The sequence below is a fragment of the Siniperca chuatsi genome, linkage group LG17 (genome assembly GCF_020085105.1).
Source record: "Siniperca chuatsi isolate FFG_IHB_CAS linkage group LG17, ASM2008510v1, whole genome shotgun sequence".
In the NCBI taxonomy this organism is placed as follows: Eukaryota; Metazoa; Chordata; class Actinopteri; order Centrarchiformes; family Sinipercidae; genus Siniperca; species Siniperca chuatsi.
Window position 1 is genome coordinate 26,190,618 of NC_058058.1, and position 24,091 is coordinate 26,214,708.

General features: G+C 41.1%; 1 protein-coding gene across 2 annotated transcripts in view; it reads right to left on the reverse strand.

Moving 5' to 3' along the window:
• Positions 1 to 23,697, reverse strand: part of nxph1 (neurexophilin 1) — a 54,549-nt gene extending 30,852 nt beyond the window's left edge. The window contains exons 1-3 of one of the 2 annotated variants that reach the window (XR_006375292.1): positions 23,369 to 23,478; positions 10,611 to 10,728; positions 10,365 to 10,461 (exon numbers count right to left, since the gene is read on the reverse strand). Coding sequence is in view for 1 of the 2 variants with exons in the window: in XM_044172398.1 (XP_044028333.1) it covers positions 23,369 to 23,422 (54 nt within the window). In the remaining variant the exon portion in view is untranslated. Of the gene's footprint in view, positions 1 to 10,364; positions 10,462 to 10,610; positions 10,729 to 23,368 lie in introns of those variants that run through there. The other variant, XM_044172398.1, reaches the window with a different exon arrangement.
• Positions 23,698 to 24,091: the final 394 nt, after the last annotated feature.

Consider the following 24,091-nt stretch of genomic DNA (forward strand, 5'->3'; position numbering starts at 1 on the left):
TGACATAAATATTATCATTAATAATGGCTCTGTTTCATTTAGGGGTTCCAGTTCCAGTACTCAATATTTTGTACTTATAAACATTATACGTCTTTCCAAATGCTTTAAGGGGGGTTTTAGGGATCATTAAGATATGCAGACGTGTTGGAACTCTTTTCTACACCCTTCAACATCCTAAGGAATGCATTTGAATTCATATAATCTTGTTAGGCAGGAATAAGTGGAGCCAACATACAAAAGTGTCAGAAACCAAGACAAGTCTGATTCAACCTGGGCACAAGGCTGACAATTAAAAGCTAAATGTGGCCTGGGGAGCAGACTGGAGTAATTCATGATTGAAAATGCAGTGTGTGACTGCTATCAGCATCCACCATAACTACAGGCCTGTGTGGATTAGCCACAGTTATATTTGAAAGAAAAAAAACCCCTCTTACCATCACAGAATGATTATTTTTGCAAAAGGCAGATAAGAACAAATGGCTTTACCAGATATGACAAAACTGCAAAACAAATAAAACTGATAACTTTATCTTGACAACAGTAGCATTAGTTCACTTTGGTCTTATATTTCTTATGAGTCAACCAGCAATGTTGGCAGCTCTGTCACTTCATTAACTTTTAAAAAACAAGTTAAAAACATACTTCTTCAACTGAAGATGATACTGTACTGATCAAAACTGATTATAGCATAGAGCATTCTACAAAGCTCCTAAGGGGACAAGAGCAGGTGTCCACGAATTTATGGTGTGGACAGGAAACTATCAGGTCCACACCCGAAATGATCAGGTATGCACATGAAACTATTTGGTGTGTACCAGATAGTTTATCGTGTGCAGCAGAAACTTGTGGGAAAAAAAAGCTTTTTGTTCATGTCCCTTAAGGGGCTACGTAACATTCAATAAGTAATAGTTTTTTTTAGCTATGCTAGTGTAGGGATTGGATTAGGCTATAGGGATGGCAATATCAGTCTGTCGCTTGGTTGGTTGGTTAGTCCACCACTTTGGTCCAGACTGAAATGTCTCAACAACTATTAGTTGGATTATGAAATTTGGTACATATATTCATAGATGAATCCTACTGACTTCAGTGATCCTCTACTTTTCCTCAGGTGCCATTGACATTTGTGGTTTTGAGTGTAATGTCTCTATAACCATTGGATGTCTTGAAATGTGGTACAGGCATTCATGGATTCTAAAAACTTTGGTGAATCCCACTTTGGTTAACTTTTGACCAGTACTTTGGTTTATGACTAAATACTAACAAAACTAATTACATGCCCATCAGCTTCAGGTGTACTTTGTGTTTAGTGCTAATTAGCAAATGTAAGCATGCTAACACAGCATGCTAAACTAAGATGGTAAATGGACTGTACTTACATAGCGCCTTTCTAGGCTTTCTGACTACTCAAAGCGCTTTAACTACATATCACATTCACCCCATTCACACACTGATGGCAGGTGCCAACTGCTAATCAGTTCAAAGAAACTAATCATTCACACACACACACACTGAGGGAACAGCCCCTGAATTTGGGGTTCAGGCCACAGTTGCCTACGATGGTGAATGCGTTAAGCAGTATACCTGTGAAACATCAGCATGTTAGCATTATCATTGCTGTGCCTCAGTACAGCTTCACAGAACCACTACAGAGGCTGTAGACTCTTTGTCTCAGGTCTAACGATAAATAGAAATATAATGTATTCATTCATGAGGAGAACTTTGTTTTGTCAGCACAAAACACTGCATTAATTGTCCTGTTCAGATCATTTAAATTCATTTAAATTTGGTACCAAAATAAGTGGCTTGAGTTCTAGTGCTGATATTGTTCATACTTGTCTGCTCATGAATGATCTTTATTAGAATATTTATGTTGTCATAAATATTCTAATAAAGATGAAACAGCACCATGTTGTTCACTGCTTTCGACATGTGCAAAGAAGTAATTATTATAAGAAGACTGGTATAAATACAAGAAATGAAGTGAAATGATTTCATAATAATGAAAACTCTGGAGATACACATTCTCAAATCCAAGAAGTCGTAAATTAAAAGTATTCCCACTGCTTTTTTTTATAAAATCAAAGTAACAGCCAATCAATGGCTTTTAGCCGGCATTATCATTCTATTCCAATTAAATTCACACCAGCTGCTTCATATTCAAAGCATGCTGTCCAGCTGTACTTCTTAAACACACTACTGTGGGGGGAGTTCATTTTCATTCCAATGAAGCCAACCAAGTGCTCACTTGCATCTCAGTGCTGCAGGAGCCTCTGAGAGACCAGGACAAGTGGATATGAGAGCCGCCACACAACATTAATGTGGATTCTGGGTAAACTCAGCTGTACATGAACAGCAGCTAGCCTGAGATTAGCCATAATCAGGCTGACTGAAGCCCCTGTGTGAGGGGAGGGGAGGAGGGGCTAACGCTATCTCAACTCTTCATTTTTGAACATCAAAAGCCAGGTAGGTTTAGACAGTGGTTCCTCTATGTTGGCTGCTAATGGGAAAATCAAAGGCCTGTGTCTGAAGCCAGAGGGTGGAAGCTGCTAAGTGAACGCCACGCTCAGGATTTCATACCATGTCTGTCTTTCTCTCTCCGCGTCATCAAGGCAGAGCAGCAGTGGAACGTGAGCTGTTATCCGTTACCTGAGGACTAATTGGCTCTTTAATTCCATATCAGATCTGTGCTCACTTCAGTGGCTCTGAACTGACTGAGTGGCCACGCAACACCATTGTATCAAAGGACCCTGTCGAGGTATGGCATACAGCAGACCTGTTAAAAAGTCACCCATCCTTTTCAGAGGCTTTGGGCTCCTGGCATGAATGTCTGGGGGCAGTGGGGTATGTACTGGTTACACGATTGTAGACAGGCTGTCATTGTGACAAGATGTCACAGAAAAAGCACCAAAATGACCTACAAATAAGACAAACCGCAGATGTGAGGGACATTTGAAACCAAATACATTGTCCAGTGAGGTGTTAAATGAATAAAAGTGCAAATGTTTTATGAGTATTACTAGATTTCAAAATCACCAATATCACCAGATGAAAAAAAAACATTAATTTATGTTTATTCCCTGTAACAACCCCTCATGGAAGTAACAGTACACTGATACCGCTTACATGTTAGGAATGGACCTTAATAAGACTAACTTGTCTTTCATACTGCCCACTTTACGTGTGATTGACAAGGTATGAGTAGGTGTGAAAGTAGGCAGGGTTTGGACTTAGGAACTCTCTCAAGCGAGTGCAATGCCATAAATGGTTTTGAGGAGAATCTGAAAGTGTGCGCCATTATCCCCATTTGTACAATTCATTGTACTGAGACTACAAAAACAAAAATAAAAAAGAATTCTTGCAGACTGGCAACAGAATGCCAGGATGACAGCAAGCTTTTCACCCCGCTTTCAAGTGTGGCCGTTTGGGACAGGTATAAACAATTATGCCTTAAGAGATGATTGGAAGCAAATGTTGTACAACTGAGTTTGAATCATTTTGAACCCATTAATATTTTAACTTGGTATCCCCACCCTATCTGAAGTTTTCTCAAGATTTACCCAAGTACTGGTGCACTCAGTGCTCTGGAAATTCAGAGATGCACACAATCAACTTCTGCCTATTGTCAATGCCTTAATGCCATTGGGCGCATGTTATGAAAGTCAAAATATTTGAGGCTCAAAGATCAAATTAGTAGAGCTTTGGACACATAACCTGCTGGAAAACAGGACAGGGCATGCCGCTAGCTGGTCAGGACAGCTGCAATCCTCATTGAACATAACAATGTAACACTTGTGTACTTGGTGTAAAAGCAGGGTGAAGGTGGTTTTAGAGTGTTGGTCAAAGGGAAATTTTGGTCAGGGGGTCCCAAAATATTAGGCTCTATCCTCTGGAAACCATGAATATCCACAGTAAACAGACAATCTTGCCAGTAGTGTATTGAGATGTCTTGCTTTGAACCAAAGTTGGACAGATGACTAGACAACCTCAATGACTGACTTACTGACATTACCATCCTTATACTCTACTGCCAGCAGAGCAACACAGTGAAGAAAGTGTATGTAGATGGCTTTAGTGTTAAATCCCTGCTGCTGTCTCTACATGACTGCAGGAGTGTGTTACCTCCTCTGTAACCTCATATATTTGGAAAAAGTCCCCTTCACATTGTAGGTCACCATTGCTCAACATCGCAGGAGGATCAGAATAAAACCCATTTGCAACACCATCCATGTTTCTGAACTCCCCATTTGTAGGGCTCTCACTCCAAAAACAAGCACTGATATTTGAACAAAAAGTGCACAGGTTGACTTTGACTGTGTCAAGACTTTGCTTGTTGTCCAGCAGCACGACAGGGCTTTTGTAGGAATAATGTCCATTTAAAATGCTGATTGTCCTCGCAGTGTGCCTTTCAGCCTGACGCTGTGTATCATTAATCACAGAGGACAGCAGCCAGCTGACATCCTCAGACTGATGGAAAAGGCAGGGTTTGAACTTACACTTACACTCACACAGTGTCTAATATACAACTTGGGAGAGAGAGGAATGCAGATTAGCTGGAAATGACTCACACTCATGGCAGGGCAGGAAAAGCAGCAGGCTTACAAATGAAAGTGGATTTAAAATGCTAGATTTAACCTTAAATGGAATTCGCCACGCTCTGTTATTACTCGACACAACTGCTCCTGGGGGGGGGGGGTGTCAACGTTTCTGGTAAGAAATGCATTTTTCTCTGCAAAAATTCGATCTGAATTAAGACTGGATGATGGTGAGAGTCTCCACTGTGTCCTCTAGTGCTGATTGTTTTACATGTCAATGCTGTAAAGTCATGCTGTGTGCAACTGCCTCCCTTTATCCCTATTTCCTTTTGTGATCTCATTGGTTACTTTTCATCTAATCGCATCTTGTCTTAGAATAAAAAGTGGCCTGGCAAGCAAATTGGCCTGAAGTGTAAGGCCAGTGTTCAAAATGTTAAATGAAACGGGTAAATCAAAGAGAAATGTACATGATGGTGAAGCTAACCCCAAGGCTGCTTCTCATAGTGAAAGGCAGGTTCTAAACCAACATTTACACATATTTGTCAAATGTTATTTTAATTGAGCACATTGACATTAGCACATATATCTATACAAATATACATGGAAATAGATCGCAATATGGTCTTTTGCATTTTTTTAACATATGTATCTTAAATAACAGTAATAAATAAAAATATAAAATGTAAAAATACCAAAAACAACATATATATATATATATATATATATATATATATATATATATATATATATATATATATATATACTTTTAAAAACAGGAAAATAATATAATAATATAAGCCCAAATAAAGGCCTCTCTGCATTTGAGGAAAATAAAGGCTCCTACCACTATTTGAGATTTCTTCACCACATGGTTTACAGTAGTCGTGCTTCATGTTTTGGCAGTCGCATCTGCTATGAAATGAACCAACTCTCTACTGGAAATATAAACCTCACATATTATGCACATTACATGCTTGTTCCTGCAATATAAAGCTGTGCCTTTGATCGATAAATCAGTGATTTCAAGTGAGACATATTACTAATCCATACAGAAACAGCTGCCTTTATTTGGTAACATCTGTGATTTCCTGGGTTGAACATCACATCGCCTGCTTGATCCACAACTCATCCTGCTTGACGACACACACACACGCACACACACACACACGCACACACTGCATACACAGATTTTCCACAGTATTTCAGTCATAAGCTGCAGTATTAGGTGTACAGGGTATTTCTCCTGGTGACTGAGAGCTGCTCATAGCCAGTGAGGATTTAGTCCAACTTTTTAAACGGGGGGGGGGATTAGAGAGCCAATTCCATCCCTGCATTCCCCACTACAGACCAGTGCTGGAGCTCAGCTGGTGTGTGTGTTCGATCTGCTCGCTGTGGCTCGTAACAAGCTAAATAAACGGTGAAAGAGGGGGAAATGTTTGTGTCTTACAGTGTAATAACGGAGCAGCGGCTGAACTTAAATGCATTATTCACTACACGCATTCCTCAGGCTGATGATTTAAAATATTTCCTTGTGTAAAACATTCAGCCAAATACATAAACGTTCCTCCAGGGCGAGGAATACATTAGTAAATGAACTCATGCTAATGTCTACTAATGATAGGACATGATTTATGATTGACAGGTGCTTTTTATGTCAGTGAGTAATAGCAGGCAGGCGAGCACGAGGGGCTTGTGAGAAATGATGCTCAGCGTCTAACATGGGGAAGAAGATCCTGCTTTCCTCTGCCATGCCAGCAAGTTGGTAAAGACGCTTACGGGTCTGTCAATCATGGCGGGATGACGCGGCGAGCTCGGCATCTGGGTGCTCAGGAACGGACACACACTATCAGTATATTTCCCGTCCCGTCCTCTCTTCCTGCTCTGCTGCAGCCTAAACTCTGCATTTATGCTGACTGTAAGAAATCTGCAAGAGCAAACACTTTCAATTAACTCCACTGCATTTCTTTTTTCTTTTTGGGAATGGCTTTACTGCCTGAGCCATTAACTCGAGACTTAGAGCCAAATAGTTTTTAAATTTTAGCTGAGTCGAAGATATAAACTGGGGTTTTATTGGGGGAATGTACAACTACAGGAGACATTCTGCAACAGCAATACTGCATCGAGCTCTATTCAATGTTGAGCTCATTACTCAAAAAGTAATTTTACTACTTATTACCATCTGGGAGCAGTAATTCATGACACTTCATTACATTCCTGCTTTACTGTTACTGTTTACTGTTGAGTGCATCTGTTCGAATCATCAGAGATCAGGTTAAATCAGTTTCTTCCTACGTGAGGAAGAATTTTAGTTGAATTAATTCACTTATTTACTCAGTCTGCACCTGGCTGCAGCAGCTCTGTCTCTATTATCTCTCAGTAATGTGGCCAAATGCTCATTTGGATATAGAGGAGCTGTTTGCCATTCATCAGTTTACTGTATAGCTCATGTAGGAACAGTGCTGACCACTGACCAGATTTGTTGTCTGGTTGACAAAACGTTGTCCACCATCCTTTCTTTTCATTGCTTTTCTTTACTCTACTTCGCTTGTATTCTTGACAAGTTACAAGTCTTTGTTTACATGTTTGTCTACGCGTCCTTCACTTCCCCTGCAAATATTTATTCAATGTTCTGTTCTATATTTCTCTATTTTTATGTCCAAAAATATCAAGTACAGATATTTGCACAACAAATCCCACATTTTTTCAGTTTCCATGTAAATGCTTCTGCACACTGAAGAAGGAATGACACAACATTGCATTTTACTGTGCTTGACATAGAAATGCAATAATTTTTCATTGAGACAGTACGAGACAAATGCATCATATATTTGAAACCAGTGAGAGCAAAATTAGGGATTATGTTTTATTGATGACAAATATATTAGACTATATGTATACATAGGTACGCATAGGTATGTAATTTAAAGGGATATACCATACAGGCATGTATGTAAGTATATAAATAAATATGCCATGTACAGGTAAGTATGTAACTTGAATGAATATATACTGTTTATGTAAAGTATGTAAGTATATAGTCTATATGTAATATACCAACCCGTTCTCATTCCCAGGGCGTCAAATACCAACGTCCCTCTGCGTTGTATACAGACGCACATGGCAGCCTTCAGAAACTGCTCTGTCCTGTGTGTTTGTGCGTCCCATACAAACGCTGAAGGGAAGGCTGCCATGTGCGTCTGTACACAGCGCTGAAGGGCGTGACAAAACGGCGGTGTCTGACGCCCTGGGAATGAGGGCTGAATATACAAGAATCTATGTAGGCATATAAGTATATACAGTACATAATAAGCAGGTAATGTGTACAGGTATGTAACATACTGTACAGGTCATACGTAAGTAGTAGTAGTAGTGCACGGATAGAAGAAGTAAGAAAATAAGACAATGGATAATGACAGAAGCACTCAAGGCAAAGTCTGGGTTAAAAAGTGTTAAACTGATGTTTAAATACAGAATGTGCCATTTTTTTCATCTTCCCTCAGATCCTCCGGGAGGTTGTCCTAACAGCTGCCAGATTAGAAACTTAACGCAGCCTCACCATAAGTTTTCCCTCTGCACGTAGGAACGCTTATAGTGTCCATCGGGGACCTGAGGGCCCCTCCTGCTTCATCCATTCTCACTGTATCACAGCGACTCAGAGAAACATCTCCTGCACTGGCTGATCTGAGGATTCCTCTCTGTGACTGTCCGGTGTCTGTCCACCTTCAGACACACAGCGGCCACACAGAAATCTCTTGTACATCAGAGCTGTTCTCTGCGTCCCGAGCAGCTAATGTTTTAAGTAATGACTTGTGAGGCCTGACAGATCGGCCACGCTCTCCCCGTGCTGCAGGTCCGATGCTCGGAGAGCAGGGCGAATCCATCAAAGCGACAGGATGAATTAGGGCCGAGACACCTCACTACCTGAGGAACTCCCATCAGCAGTAATTGATTTGATAAATGCTCGAACATACACAGAATGAGGGACGAGGGGAGAGACAGAGAGCCACACAGAATGACACGGAGAAAGTTCTATATTATAAGGTTTGTTAAATCGCCTGTTTCCGGGGGCTAACAGCAACTTTTGATTCACCTCTGACAACTTCACTAAACTCAAACTGAAATTCGATTTTTGAACAGGAACTGATTCACCTACTTTGCTGCCTCAAAACACGTCCAAAACACACCCGGGCAAGAAATGTCTTCCTTGTCTGGAGTTAACATCAATTAATATCAAACCGTTGTAACTGTCAAGACTTTACACGGTTAGAACCAGGGCAATAGCTTCCATATTGGACAGTGAGGTCATGACCTCAGTACCGTTAAAAACTTAGACATGGTGGCTACTTTTTAGGGCTGATTCCAGTATTTTTATTTAAATGTGACTATTTTTTAGTTCAACAAATTTAGACTTTCATGTTGGAAATAAAAAAGTGCTTTATTTTAGTGGGCTGTAATTTCCTCTTAATATCCCAGGACATTTCCTGTAAATAACTATTTAATCGAAGAGAAAATAGTTCTGAGACAGTTATTTGAATTTGTTTAGCTAGTTTATAAGCAATAGATTGATTTCCAGAAGAATTTCCTTGAAGGAACTGCTCCATTTAAATAAAACTTGAGGAAAAGACAGTTGAAGTGCAAACTCTAAATCCACCACAAGATTTCACATCGCAGAAGAAACTGTTACGTTTCTACGGAGAACTTTAAACTTAAAGCAACAACTTAAATCAGAGTAAAGAAAAATACTTCTACACTTCTCCAAGTCAGGGCAGTAGCTCCCATCAAGGTCACGTCCTCAGTACTGTTCCTGAGACTTCGGGGGTTTAAACAACCTGAGGAGGAGTTTGCAATTACACAAATGAACTCAATACCTCTGAATAAGTGTTTTTGGGGAAGTTGCACTAGAGAAATTTGGACTCCTGACTTCAGTATTTCTACAATCCTGGGAACAGCCGTGCTCCAAAGTTATCCCAATTTCAAACTATATACCAATACTATAAAGTATACATGATCCATCAACTGGCCACACCAATTATTATTACATTATTACAGTGGCTCCCTATTTGTTTTAGAATTCAGTGTGAGATTCTTTTGATCCATTTAAAAGCCCTCAATGGTCTCTACTATATATTTTCTTTCACACCTTATTCTGTCAGCCTAATGCTGTCCAGAGTTCCATCTGACTCGAGAGTGAAAGGCTGCTTTCACGAGTCCAAAACTGTGGACTAAACTCCCCGTCTGTATCTGGCCAGCTCAGCTCAGTGCCACATTACTGTACAAAGCTTCTAAAAACCAAACTGCCATTTTTTCCCCTTTCACTCTTACTCCAGTAGTTTTACATTATTCATATTTTATCTTGTTGTAATTCTCTGTCTAACGGTTCACTGTAATTGTATTGTATTTTAAGTTTTTTTTAAATGTGCTATACAAATACTTCTGTATATATATATATATATATATATATATATACAATTATTATATATTATAATTTGTATGCAGTTTTTTCAAATAATTTAAAACGTGCTTTAATTTGTCATTATTTCCCAGTTTGAATGTGTATAGTATGCTAGGATTGGGCGATATGATGTAACATACTGTAAGATGAGTTTTCTGTACCCATTACACCGAGGTAGATACGGTATTATTTCAATATCTCTGGTTGCATTAGGTCATTGTGGGTAATGTTGCAAATCAGTGAGCAGGACCTTTATAGCAATGGTGGATTCACTGGATAGTACAGAAGTACCTTGATTTTTCTGGTAAATACTTCATTGGATATCGTCTATATTGAAATATAAAATTACATATACTGTGATAGAAGATGTTATTCATATTACCCACTCCTATGGTATGCAGCTGGGAAGTAGAGCCTGTAGTAGGTTGTCACTTTTTGCTTATCTGAACTCATCCTGTTTGCTGCGTTCACTCTGCTCTGGATGGATGGGGATCCGGAAGTACAATAATAACAGAGGAACATGCTAATTCTTAATATACATTCCACAATAACTGAGTGTGAAAATTCATTCATGTCATGGAAATAGTATTTTTAACAAAAATAATTTTGACTCAAGGTCCACCTACCACATTTTTCCAGAGCTTTCCAGGACCATGGCGTTGTGATGCACACACAAGCGGCAGCCTTGATGGAATTTGACCTGCACACGAGCTGGATTTCTGTCCTGCACTGCAGCATAAGCTGCTACACTGACAAAACACCGATAAATAAACCAAACAGGCTTTATGTTAGCAGGCAAACAGACACATGACAGCAGTGTGTGCTGCTTTAAAGGTGATGCTGCCTGAACATTAGCTGACTAAGGAAAAGTATCGTCTCCCTGTCTGCTGTGGTGTCACAGCTTTAATCACTCCTCTATTGCACAGATCTGAATTCAGTCTGTTTCAACAGAGAGGGCTGACGGTAATCAAGGAAATGCATGCGAGCATGTTTACACTGTATATTTGAACAACACCTTGCATGGAATTAATTTTCTCTGCCTGGGGTGGAAAAAATGGAATTGATACCATTGGAATGATAAAAGGGAAAAAATCTAGAAAAAGGCAAACAATAAGGAGGAGTGCGTCTGATTCCCAGGAAGGAAGTTTGAAGTCGAGGGTCAGCTTGATAAGAAGAGTTATTCATGTGAGTCTGAGGAGAGTGTGCACAATAGAAAGTCAGAGCGAGAGCGCACTAACCAGACAAGGAGACAGAGAGGAGCGGTAAATGAGAGAGAGATAAGGGAGAATTGGAAGGCCTCCTCCTCCCCCTCCTCTTCCTCTTCGCCTTCCGCTGCTGCACCGCCTCTCTAAAGGCTGACTCTCAGCCCGCTGACACGTGACTGACAGCTGTCAGCCGCAGACGCCCACCGCTCGTGGCTGCCTTCTCTGCCCTCTGCTGCGACTGGAAGCCATCCACAGGCAAAGCCATAGGAGTGTAATTCTGAAAATCAATACGACCAGAATCTCCAGGGTTGCTGTAAGTAATGAAGCCCTGTCATTTGCAGCTGATAATGACTGTGATTGGTCTATTCCATCCTCACCGTGGCCGTTGCTCCAGATAGAAAAAAGAACACAAAGGTCTGTTCTGTAATATTATATAAAATATTGATTAGTGAAGCAGGATAAGGTGCACGTAAGTGTGTTTGCAGTGAAATTAATTTTGTTATCATTAAGCCCAACAGTGCCCCCCAGGGTGTGAATCCTGAAAAAAATCAAGCCATAACAGCAATTTAAAACAGCTGCAGCCCATTTAACCCAGTGGGGTGTAGCTGATTGACACATGGCAACTTATGTCTAACCAATGATAGCAATTATTCACTCACTTTCAGACCAAAATGTAATTTTATGAGAGGTGGAAAATGGCTGGTTTTGACCAGCCAGTCACTCCACTCTCTGCAGTGCTTTTCTACCTTAAAAAAAACTTCCTCAGTCATTTTAAGCATGAACTCGCCCATTTACTTCACCAGCTGACGTCTAAGCAATAATAAAACGGATTCACTTATGCTGCTGGAAACCAATTTTAAACTAGGTAGAGAATATTGCTGCCTTGTAACCTCATAACTCCAGTTCTGATGATTTTTATGTTTGAATATTTTCATGTTTGAATTATGTATTTTTGGGAAATTTGACATTGCAGATGATACATATACATTACGTATTTAAAGCTGCGCTAATCAGTATTTTTATATTAACAACGGGTGAAATGACGTATGGCATAATGTGAAAGATATCACCACTAGTGACCCACAGGAAATAATAACCCGACTCTGCAGATACCCTCAGCTCGTCGGAGCTTTTAGCTCATTGTTTTGGTTTTCCAGCTGTTCTCTCGTCGACCTTGTTCCGAGCAGCAGGCGGCGGCTGTTTTCAGCAAACATGCTCTGATAAACCCGCTGTGCGCTGCCTGCCCAGCACAGACAGACGCTAGCTGCTCAGAGCTAGAAAGAGCGTGAATATTGAATATTGGACACAAACACCACTCCATAAAAATGCTAATGCTGCTGTGTGTCTGCTGGATGTTTAAGTGCTTACACATTAGCCACACCAACTTTAGAAGGTATATGTGGATGTTAAAATATCAGTGTTGTGTTTTTAGTTTGTTTTGCTTCCCTCAAGTGGACAAAAATCAACTAATGCAGCAAGTTTACATAAGTCATTCTGAGATTTGTTACTCAGGAGGGTTTTTAATTATATAAAAAATGTTCGGTGTCTCATTAATATGTTGCATCCTTCTCCCAGTTTAAATGGAAAACATGAATACAAATAAATATACAATTATAATTCAGAGATATCTTGCAAAAACACTGATTTCATTTAATAAATTAGATGAGTGCTGTGTTATCTGGACACTAAGGGGCAACAAGAGCTTTTACAATAATATAAACAGCATGGAATATTGGCTCTCATATATACACAATTAAAAAAACTGTTCATCTAAATAAGAGGTAGGTGAAGTATCATAAAAAGGATATTGTTACTATACGATATGGCTATGATGACATGTATGCATAGAGGTAATCAGGTAAATACATCTTGAATGGATCATATGTGTCATAGGTGTTTAAGAATACAGTGCCCCTGGTTATATATATATGTGTGTGTGTGTGTGTGTGTGTGTGTGTGTGTGTGTGTGTGTCTTAGGAGGACTAATACAATTTAAGGGAGCGCTAATTCCAGTCTGCTGATTCAAGTTTTTGTATTCAGCACCTTTACCACCGATGTCTAGTCTACTTTTACTTTCCATAATGTTAGCGTGGTTCAACGAGCTGTCTGCAAGCAGAAGCCATTCTCAGGGGAAATATCTGAGGGCAACAATTCCTCCAAACATAATGATGAAATAGGTTGTTTGTCATTGCTTTCCAAAGTGACCGATTTGAGCATTTCCTGATCCGGTGCCCCTCCCCACAGACATTTGATTGCCAGTGCCTATCCCACTACAACCCTGTCCCCTAAAAATTCAATTTCTTTCTAAACGTATTTGCTGTTGCAAATTAGTAGTATATAAATGGAATTTCAAGGAGATGGGGTTGACCACTGCGGTTTTGTGGATGTGCAATTGCCAAGTGGTCTGCTTTTACCTATCATAATGTGAGTTTTAGGGAGCCATCTTCAAATAACAACAATTCCAAGGGAAGATTCTAAAACATGAAAATGACCAGTGTTTATCTCAGTAAATCAACTCTCTCAAGCTATGAAACCATTCAAATTAAAACTTACAATCGGTTACAATTCTCAGCTTTCTTGCTCAGCACATCACTGATGAATATGTTTTTCTGAAGTATCTCAAATGTTGACAGCTGCTGATGTTCCCTGTTCTCTCTGCCTTTCCGAGCATCTACAAGTAGCGACACCGAGGTTTGCTGTTAAACCTAACTGACTTTATCATTTGTTCCTCTTCAAAAGACCATCTGTGTTGACAATTTTCAGTCTGCTTCTCCTCGGCTGCATTATATATCAGCTTGTTTGCTTGGAGTGACAGCGACAGCACAAACAGCCCGGCCTGACAGACATGTGGGTGTTGACGACAAATTGGAGTACTGTACTCGTAAAGCAGGCCGAGCATAAAAGTCACTCACGCTCACCTCCTTCCTCTTTCCCTTCCCTGTTCTGTTCCACATCTCACATTTCTCTCACTTCATCTGGCTTTGCATTACAAAGTCAGAGAGAGAACCACAGGTGTCAGAGAGAGTTGCTGCTTTGAAGGGGTGAAGGATTTTGGTGTGCTCTGATATGAAGATTGGAGAAGGAGAGCGGATATTGTACATGGATAGCTGCAGTATTTAACAAACAGCCCACTTTAGAGTAACCAGCTACTGTACACCAGCTTGCAGGTTTAGAGTTTTTTCTGATAACAGGAGCCCAAAGTGAGTGAACTTCCAGGACCTACTCTGAATAACTGTGATAAAATGTTTGACTGTTTATGTGGTATTTTGCAGGAAATTGTTGTTTAAAAAAAATATCTTCACAAGTTTTAACATTACCTAACTGTCAGTCAACATTTTTAAAACAAGACCACGATTGTCCCATAGCCTTAACCAAGCGTTTGCTATTGTGACCATGATGACGAGGGTCCCCTAACTTTAACAAAGTACTTATTTAAACCCAAACAATGATCTTTCTCCAAAGCTAAACAAGTCGTTTTTGTGCCTGAAGCTAACAAAGCCTTAACCCTGGCGTTGTCAGGGTTAGGGTTGTAAATCATTAAACAGATTAATTCTTCAACAGTGATTTTTAATGGTTTTGGAAGACACAGGCAACTGATGATGGCAGCCATCATAAGTGTTGTTCCATTTGTCTCATGCTGCCTATTAGCAGATAGTTTATTAAGAAAATCTCATTGATAGCTTGAAATTTTACTGAAAAATCTAAGTAATTGCTTGGATTGTTGTACTGTTGTACAAACAAATTTCTAAACCAGAAACTCATGCAGCTAATTACAAAGTGTCTTCATATTGCAATTATTCGCAGAAGACACCTTCAACTTATTGAAATGAGTCGGCACTGTATTTCTGATGATTTGTAAAAAGCAGTATAGCCCTAAGCCTACAACTGGCGGTCGATCCATGATAGTTTGGGTTGAAAGTGTACAAGGGCAGGTGCGTTCCATTTAAATCTTGTGTAGTCTTGCTGATAGGGGCATCAGATCAGAAAACGGTTCCATGTGTTGTTCTAAAGAATATGGACACACGGCATATTTTGTCATTTAATTTGAAGAACTTGTTGCAGAAAACGCTCATACGTGTCATTTGAAATGCAAGTTTTTTGTGTCTACTTTAGAGGTCTTGTTGTTTGTTAAAGCAAAAATTTGACTTCTCTCTCTCTCTCTCGCTCTGAACCCAACCGGCAGCAGCAGATGGCCGTCCACACTGAGTCTGCTTCTGCTCCAGGTTTCAGCCTCTTAAAGGAAGTTTTTCCTTGCCACTGTCGCCAAGTGCTTGCTCATGGAGGGAATTGTTGGGTAATATAATAATATAATATTATAAAGAGCACGGTGTAGATCTGCTCTATAGGAAAAGTGATAAATAAAATTTAAATGAATTGATTTGTTTCTGACTTACAAAGTGACTTCATCAAAGTGACTTTGGGTTACTGTATATAGCTTCAGTAAAGCTAACATCAGTGATCCTGAATCACTGGGAGATCATTTTCAGTGTTTGGATAGTATTCTTTTTTAAAAGGCTGATCACAACTTGTCATTAGGGTCCAAAGGGAAGACTGTTCATTTATATTATACTATATTGCACAAATATGTTATTAATAACAGTAAACAAAATTTAAAATTTTTGTTGCTGATAGAATTGGAAACCTGATACATTTTGAGGACGTAAGCCAGAACAAAACCTCTTCCATGCTGGTTTGGTCTGCAGCATTAGTTACAATGGCAATAGAGCTCAGTTTGAACTTGAGATATCTTTGTGAGCTTTAGCACTGAACTGGATAATCTGAAAGGTTTCATCCAGTTTGACTATCTTCTGAGGAAATATTAGGAGGACTGGACAAAATTCTAGGATCTCACAAATACAGTAATGGTGGTTGAATTTGTACTAGTTTTTTGTGATCACTGGATTGCATATTCCTTGATAGACTAAGAAAGGTTCACCAACATGGGTTTTTAGATACATTCAGTATTTTTCTGCACAGAATATTACAAATACCCAGATTAATAGAACTTTTTAACAGGGTGTAGCTGGGTTCATTGCAGCTTTTACACTGTTGAGTTAAATCCTTCCACATTCCACTGCAATTAGTTCCCTGCTACAGAAGCAGGCCAATATTGTCAACCAATATATGGGCCTAAACCTTGGTTCGGAGTGCTCACATGAGTGTTCATCACTCATTGACTTTTTTATAACTCATCCATACATGTCCCTGGAGCGGTGCGACAGCGCCCGCATGGCCAGTCACTGTAATCTAAGAGGATGGAAAGATCTTAAGTAGAAGATAACAGACACGGCTGGTAATTCCCATCAGCGGGTGACTGTCGGACTGTGCAGCAGACGTGAGCTCCTATGGCAGATCCATCACTGCCGACACAGCGGAGAGAGGCCCCCCAAACCTCTTCCTCCTCTCCATTTCCACTATTTCCACCAGCATCTCAGCCTGCTCTGTTTCACTGGTAAGTCAAGCCCATCATCAGGTTAGAAAGCAAGGCAATCCATCACTATACAACTCCATATCCAATGCCTGCATTGTATCCAGTCAGTTATTCGTATCTTTTCACCACAGATAATGACTAAATTTAGCCTGAGCAACTGGAACTGAAACACTTATCTGGATATAGACATGATGAGACTTGGTCATGTACTGTAAAAAATGGAAGTCATTAGTCTCAATTTCAACCTACAAGACATATTTTTCTTAAAATAGGAGATTTCCAGACAACCGGAGTTTCCTTCATTTCAGGGATTTTCTCGTATCTTGAAACAAAACAAAATAATAGAAATCCCTGCACAAGTTTTTTTTTGTGTGCCTGCTGTACTTCGAAACCAGAGAAAAAGCATAAGTCACATGAAAAAGTCATGATAAATATATTTTAGATGTTTACATTAACTGTCCAAGTGTCAGGGGCTAGCAAATGCTCGTGTGTGTGTGTGTGTGTGGGGGGGGGGGGCTGCCAAAAATGTCACAGTTGGAAGAGTGTGACAAAAGCTGTGGATCAGATTTTATGAAGTATCATTGGAGAGGAGTCAGTGAGGGGGAGCCAGACTCTGCTCAGACCAAATGTGTCAAATGGACCCCGTCGCCAATGAAACATTACACACACACTCATGCGTACATGTTGGCTAATAATACTGCCCATTTGGACATTTTGGCTCATTGTCAACATAACAGGAAAATCTTAAAATAACTTTATTGACACTATTTGTGCTTTAAAATTGTCATTTGTATAGAATGTGACCTGTGTGGTTAAAACGTTTGATGTTTTAGAACTTAACACAGTTCAAAACCACATTGAGGGAAAATTTTGGATTTGATGGCTCATTTGAATTCTAAAATCAATAAAATTCAGTATGTTACTCACTTACATAAATATGCAAAAAAAAAAAATTAAAAAACACCACATTTTAGCAGCATTAATTCATTTCTGGCCACGTTAGAAACCTTTTTGCTGAAAGATTTCTCTGTTGTGGATGCAAATGAAGTTGATGAGAGCAATTAGGAATTTAAATGTTCATAAAACAGGATAAGTTGTAAAAACGACAGTGGACGCAGGGGCCTGAAAATCTGACTGACTGCCATCAAAAGGTCGGCTGAATCATCTCATGAGAATGCAGACATCAGTGTGAGTGCTGGAGAGCTTCAGCTGTGACGAGCCGAGCACACAGCGGACTCTGGAGCCACAGGAGTACCGGGAGATGTAAAGCAGGTTGGACGAGGTTATCTAAATCGCTTCCTGCCTTCAGAGACACTTCTTTCCCTGGGCTGCTTCAAAGTACAGCTCTGTATGGAGAGGGAAGCGCCGAGGGTGAAGCTTCCCTCAGGATCAAACAGGAGTCGGTCTGGATTTTCTGAGAACAACGCCCTTCAACGATCAGCTCCAGCTTTGACCTCTGAACTGTGAACGCGATTGAAAATCTGGAGCAGCGCATGGAGGAGAGAATAGAGGCTGTGGTCATTAATCATAGTACCTCAAATATACCATCCACACACACACACACACACACACACAAAGACGAGATTCAGGCTGCAGACTGGGTGGTTGTTCTGGGAATATTTAAGGGAGATTCCGCCCCAATTTAACACCATCCAAGATCCGAATCCAAGGCAGATTTCCCTCATTCACCCCCCTCTGGATCTGAATAGTCATCCCTGCAATGATGCATGCAGAGAAGAAAAATAACCAAAGCACCTATTTCAAACACAACAGTAGTGCTATTAGCATTGACTTTATGGCCAAACACCAAGGTCAAGTGTTGTTTTGGCTGTTTGTGGGAGTGTGCGGCCACCTGGGGAGGCTGAGCTCAGATCAGACAGAACCAGGACCCACCAGCAGGATCACAGAGGTTACAGTTCAGGGAGTCTAAAGCACCTCAACAAGACCGAGTCACCTTCACACAAGAAACCTCAGTTTCAATTATACATTTTTAACATGATTCCATATTTTATGAAATGCTTGTTTTTGGGGACCTCATTGTATTACATTCTAATTTTTCATAATTCTGGCTGTATAAGCCACACACATTCAACCCTAAAATGCTTTTTCTTTCTTTCTTACTATTTACTTTTTTGTGAAACTTAACGTAAATAAACAGAGGAGAACACATAAAAACATTCCTAAATTGAGACACTTACCAGATAACTAAAACTAGAACTAAAACCATTTGTAGAGTAATTAATTGGTCAATCAACAAAAAATTAATTAGGAAATATTTTTATAATTGATTAGATAGTTGATTCATCTTTTCAGTAATTTTTCAAGAAATATGAAAAACATTCTCTGGTTCCAGCTTCTCAGATGTGATGATTTGCTGCTTTTCATTTTCTCATATCATTGTAAACCGAATATCTTTGGGATTTGGACATCACGTTCAACTCTGACTATTTTTCACATTTTTCAGATATTTTATGGACAAAATGATTAATCAGTTTATTAAAACAAAGATGATTAGTTGCATTCATAACTAAGACATTGTCAAAAATTAAAACCCGAATGGTACTGGATGTTTAAAGCCAAAAACTATATCAGTATTTGAGAGTTAAACAAAATCTGATAATTATATTTCAATCTATAGTCTTTTTTGTTTTTTAACAGAACATGAAATAAAGAAAAAAAATGTTAAGGATTAAATTTGGTTATTGGTGTAAAAATCAACTTGTCGGTTACTCTCTCGTGGACAAACTACAATGTAATGGAGACACTGTTTCTCAATGACCTCAAACATATCTTTGCTATTTCTTTACTGAGTATATCCAACCCAACCCAAGTATACCAACATTAGTCTGTGATCTTTCAACGTGGCAAAAAAAGGTGGCGTATTTGGATTTGTATTGATTCAGTAAACAACTGTGTCATTGTAGACAGCAGTGAAAGTGAAACCTTGATTTAAAATAGTCATTCATACCTTCTCTGGGATCATTTGTGTGAATTAAATGAATCTAATCTTCAGTTTGCTAGAGATGACCTGCGAATACTCTCAAGGACTCTTAAAACTCCCTCAGTGATCCCTAGAATCCCTTCAAGGACTTACAGAACCACCTAATGACCCTGCCAGACACTCTGAACATCCCATGAAACCTGCTAATGACTTCTGGACCCTCCTAAATAACACCTGGAACCTCCTTAAGAACAAGACAACCCCCCCCAGGACCTTTGGAACCTCCTCATGGTTGTCTAAAACCCCGTTGAATCCCTTTGGAGGCTTTCAAACACCCCTAGATGTCCACTTTGAGAACCCCAACATATATGAAAACACTGGCCTTGAGCGGCCGGCGAGTCACTGAGCGAAAGCCAACGAATGTAACTGAGCTGGATAACTGGGCTGAGCTGGTGGTGGTGGGGGAATTGCAGCGTTGTTCTCCGAGACTGAACTCTCTGCCCTTTTGTACTCAGCTTTCTCCAGCAGCCGGGCTTCAAGAGCTCCAAAGTGACGCCACCATGCTGCTTTAAAAACTACGTAGCACAAAGGTTGAACAAGGAAGTGAGAGAAATGTTCACTTAGCCGACTTCTGGGCTGAAAATATAACACTCAACACTCTCCACAGCTCCCACTTGATGGCCACACAATGGACTTGTGCGTGTAGCCTACATCTGTGTGTGTGTGTGTGTGTGTGTGTGTGTGTTCAGTCGCGCAGCATGTGAGCATTTGCGCGAACGTCTTCACTATATAATTGAATTATTACTGGTCCGCTCTTGATTTCAGATTCAAACAGCTCAATGAAAACATGTATTGCTTTTTTATTATTAGGAGCTCATTTAGAGGTCTGCGGACTGAAGAGGGGGTTTGGGGGTTCACACTGCCTGAGCTGTGCTGCCGTGATCTCGGTGGGACTGTCTTTCCTCCCCACTGTGCAGACTGCTTGACACTGCAGGCCCCATTTGCACTGTTTGATAATAACGCTTCAATCTGACTGCTATGACTGTTGCCAGTGGGACCACTGCATCTGCTACTCCCGGGGGGGGGGGGCAGCAACCATAGAGACCTCACCGGCAGACTTCAAGTCATACTGCTGCACTGAGGCCCAGACAAGAAGCGCATCTGCCAATTTTTTAAACGCTGTCAGCAGAGTCACCAGCAAAATCCTCAGTTCATGTCTGCGACTATAAAAAGAAGCCAAAGTGATGAGATGAAATCTAACGATCCCTCTACAGGAAAAGAGTCACTGCAGCAACACATAATAATACAACAAGCAAGAGAAATAATAAGAAGAATAATTATGAGGAGCAACACAATGTGCAAAAGTGGCAAATTCACCAATTGTACTGTTTTTTTAGATATGTGTAAAAAATATTAAATAACAAACCAAACAGCGAATAAAGAAACAGAGAGATTACATTTAAATAACAGCAGCATTTATATGAGTGAATTCCCATTTTGAAATGTGTGCTTTCACAATGCCTCTCTGTTCCTGCACACATGGACACATGCTAGATGTTCTAATCTAACCACACAGCCTTTTTCTAATTCATACACACACAACAATATGGGTTTAAATTTCTATTGAATTTAAAAGGATGTCCCACTTTGATTATGAGTTACAGCATCATTGCTGTGTAAAGTATAAAACAATAAGCCGGATTGGACACACTGCCTTTAACCTTTTATCCATGTAAACTGTACTGTGCAGATGTTCCATTAGAATAAAGTACGAACAAATATCACCATGATCCCAGATGGAATTCTGCTATCCAGAAGTAATAGTAGCGTGTTAATTAAATAGCGGAGCCAGAGGTGAGCGCCCGGGCTGTGGTTCACGCTGTATTGCTGTCTACCTGGGCCGTTGTGTTATCGGGGTCAAGGCGCGGCTCTCAGACAAGAGGCTTAAGCAGAGACGAGAGCCTTTAACACGGAATGAAAGCGCCGGAGTTCAGCTGTAATCCCCGCCGCCGCGCGGCGAGGCGGGCTGGGGCTCTGGGACGGACTCGGCTCACAACACGGCCGGCAGCTACCGGAGAAGCCGAGGTCTAAAAACACGCCTCCCTCCTAAATTCAGCAGGACTTTTACAATAAATGAATGCTTGTGCTCGATGATGTCAAGCTTCAGAATTAAATTCAGGAAGAGCTCAGGGACATCAGGAGAATTATGGTCCAAAATGGGGACTCTGCAGACTCTTTTTGGTGTCAGAAAGAGGTCAAACTATACCACTTCGGCTTTAAACATTCGTTTTAAATTTAAAAAGTCCATTTAAAATGAATTTTTTTCAGTTAAAAATCTATTGTTATGGTTAGGCCTGTTATTATTCCATTGGCTGCTTTTATATTTAAAGGGAAGGTGTGTTGAAATACTTTCAGCACCTTGGAGAGCGCCACGCCCGCCAGCTAAGGGGTCTCACTGTGGGCTCAGATAAAACCCAAACCCCCCTGCGGGTCCGGGATCCGGCCCGGCCGAAACCCCGCGCGCACACATGTACAATGTGCGGGATCACAGTAAGGGGAGCTGCTGAATGGCAGGAGCCTTTGTTAATAACCACATTTAATACAAGTCTCATTTTCTACCCTGAGCTCATTCAGATGACTGCACCTGTTGGCAGAGGACGTCAGATGTTTATCAGTTACAAACAGAATATTGGAAATGTGTGAACTGTGTATATTAACAATAAAAGGAAATTAAGCATAGCACTTTTGAGTCTTGAAGGTGTATGTCTAATTCGAGAAGAGCAGGATTTAGACGTCCTCCGTCTTCAGGCCTGGGAGTCCGTCGCCCGTCGTTTGGCGGTGCAAAAAGCAGAATTTCAAATTCGAAAAGAATCTGTTTCGTCTCTGATTTTCTTTTCCTCTGCCTTTTTATGTTGGAAAGAGAGAGCGTAAATTAATTGGGTCTTTTTGTTGTGTCCAAATCACAGAACTGGTAGGAAAACAAGGCACAGTAAAGCCTCACTTGTCAATCCAAAAACTACGGCCTGCCAATACTAAACTACTCAAACTGAACTGTGTGTTAAGATATTGATATTATGATATATATGATATTTTCCTGTTTATAACCAAGAATAAATTAAGTTGGATTTAAGGTTTGAATCTACGGGTAGTTGCTGTTTTTTCTAGGTGACTAATTTAAACGCTGAGGGAACTGAACTGAACCGCATGGCACATTTTCCATGATGTGTGTTTTCTTCCGCACTTGCTAAACAGAAGTAGTGAAGGCAGGCTCGAGCTGGAGGCTGGCGGCCCGGTCCCGGTCCCGGTCCCGGCCGCCAGGCTGCCCGGCTGCCTGGCGGCGTGGACTTTCCGTTTGTTATGGCGCCCCCGTGAGACCATTCCCCTGCCCGTGGCAGTTCGGGATCGCTGTTTCGGGCACCAGAATTCTTTGGTATCCAAACAACAACTTAGAAATAGTCTAAAAACGCTTCCATCTTCACCGTGAAAGCCTGATCTCCATAAAGTAAGTGCACTTTACGAGCAGCGGCACTGTGCACAGGGACCCTCCACCAAGTTTCACTGCCAATCAGTTATTTAAAAAGGTGTGTAGACAAAGTTTGAACCCGTGCCTACTCTCCCTACACCGCAGGCCTACCACACAGTGGAACTACCGATCAGCCGCGGTGGAAATGCGTTTGCGCGTTAAAGCGATAAAGTCCGCTCATAAGGAGAAAATAATAACAATTATGGCTTTTAGACTTTCTGTCAGAGCAGCGAGAAGTGGAGAAAGTTGAGCTAGAGGTACAGGCTGAGCAGGATCTCACTCACCAGGCAAAGTGCAGGCGTCAGGAGTAACACGGCGCACCAACACGTCACCTGCATCCTCCCGGAGCTCAAAGTTCCACTAATTTCCCTCGGTTGGTAGCCGCGGCTTTGCAGACCATAAATCCACCTGGTATCTCCCTCACAGCACGGCCAAGCCCCCCAGCAGCCCAGGCAAAAAGGACACAGCGCACCCCATAACCGCACAACAAAGCTGAGAGTTGAAGGCTGGGGGACAGGACGCAGGAGCCGGTGAGGAGGCTGCTGCTGCTGCTGCTGCTGCGGGTGGCGGCGGTGTTGGAGGGGGCGGGGGGAGGGGGCGGGGTGGAGGCGACAAACAGCGCTTACTTGAGAGTTAATCCAGGAGAGCGCAGCAGGGTCATAGCTGTGAGCACGATCGGGTCCTGATTGTCTGATAGCTGGTGCGCGCAGCGGCCGGAGCGCTCCGATCTGAAGGGAACGGCGGGGCTGTGCGCTTTATAACACGCGCCTACAACACAACCAGGGAGACTCTCGTTCCAGGGGGGAGGGACGAGATGTGGGCGGGTGTGGGGGGGCAGGAACGAAAATACGAATAGAAGGAGAGGAGACTGGTCCAAGACGCAGCGACGATGAAGAAAGCAAAGTTTTTTTCTCTGTCTTTTTCTTAAACAGACGCGTTTCACCTTGGCTGCTGGTTTGCAGCCTGATGTAGATGAATGAGCTGACATTCAGAACTCCGCTGCCAAA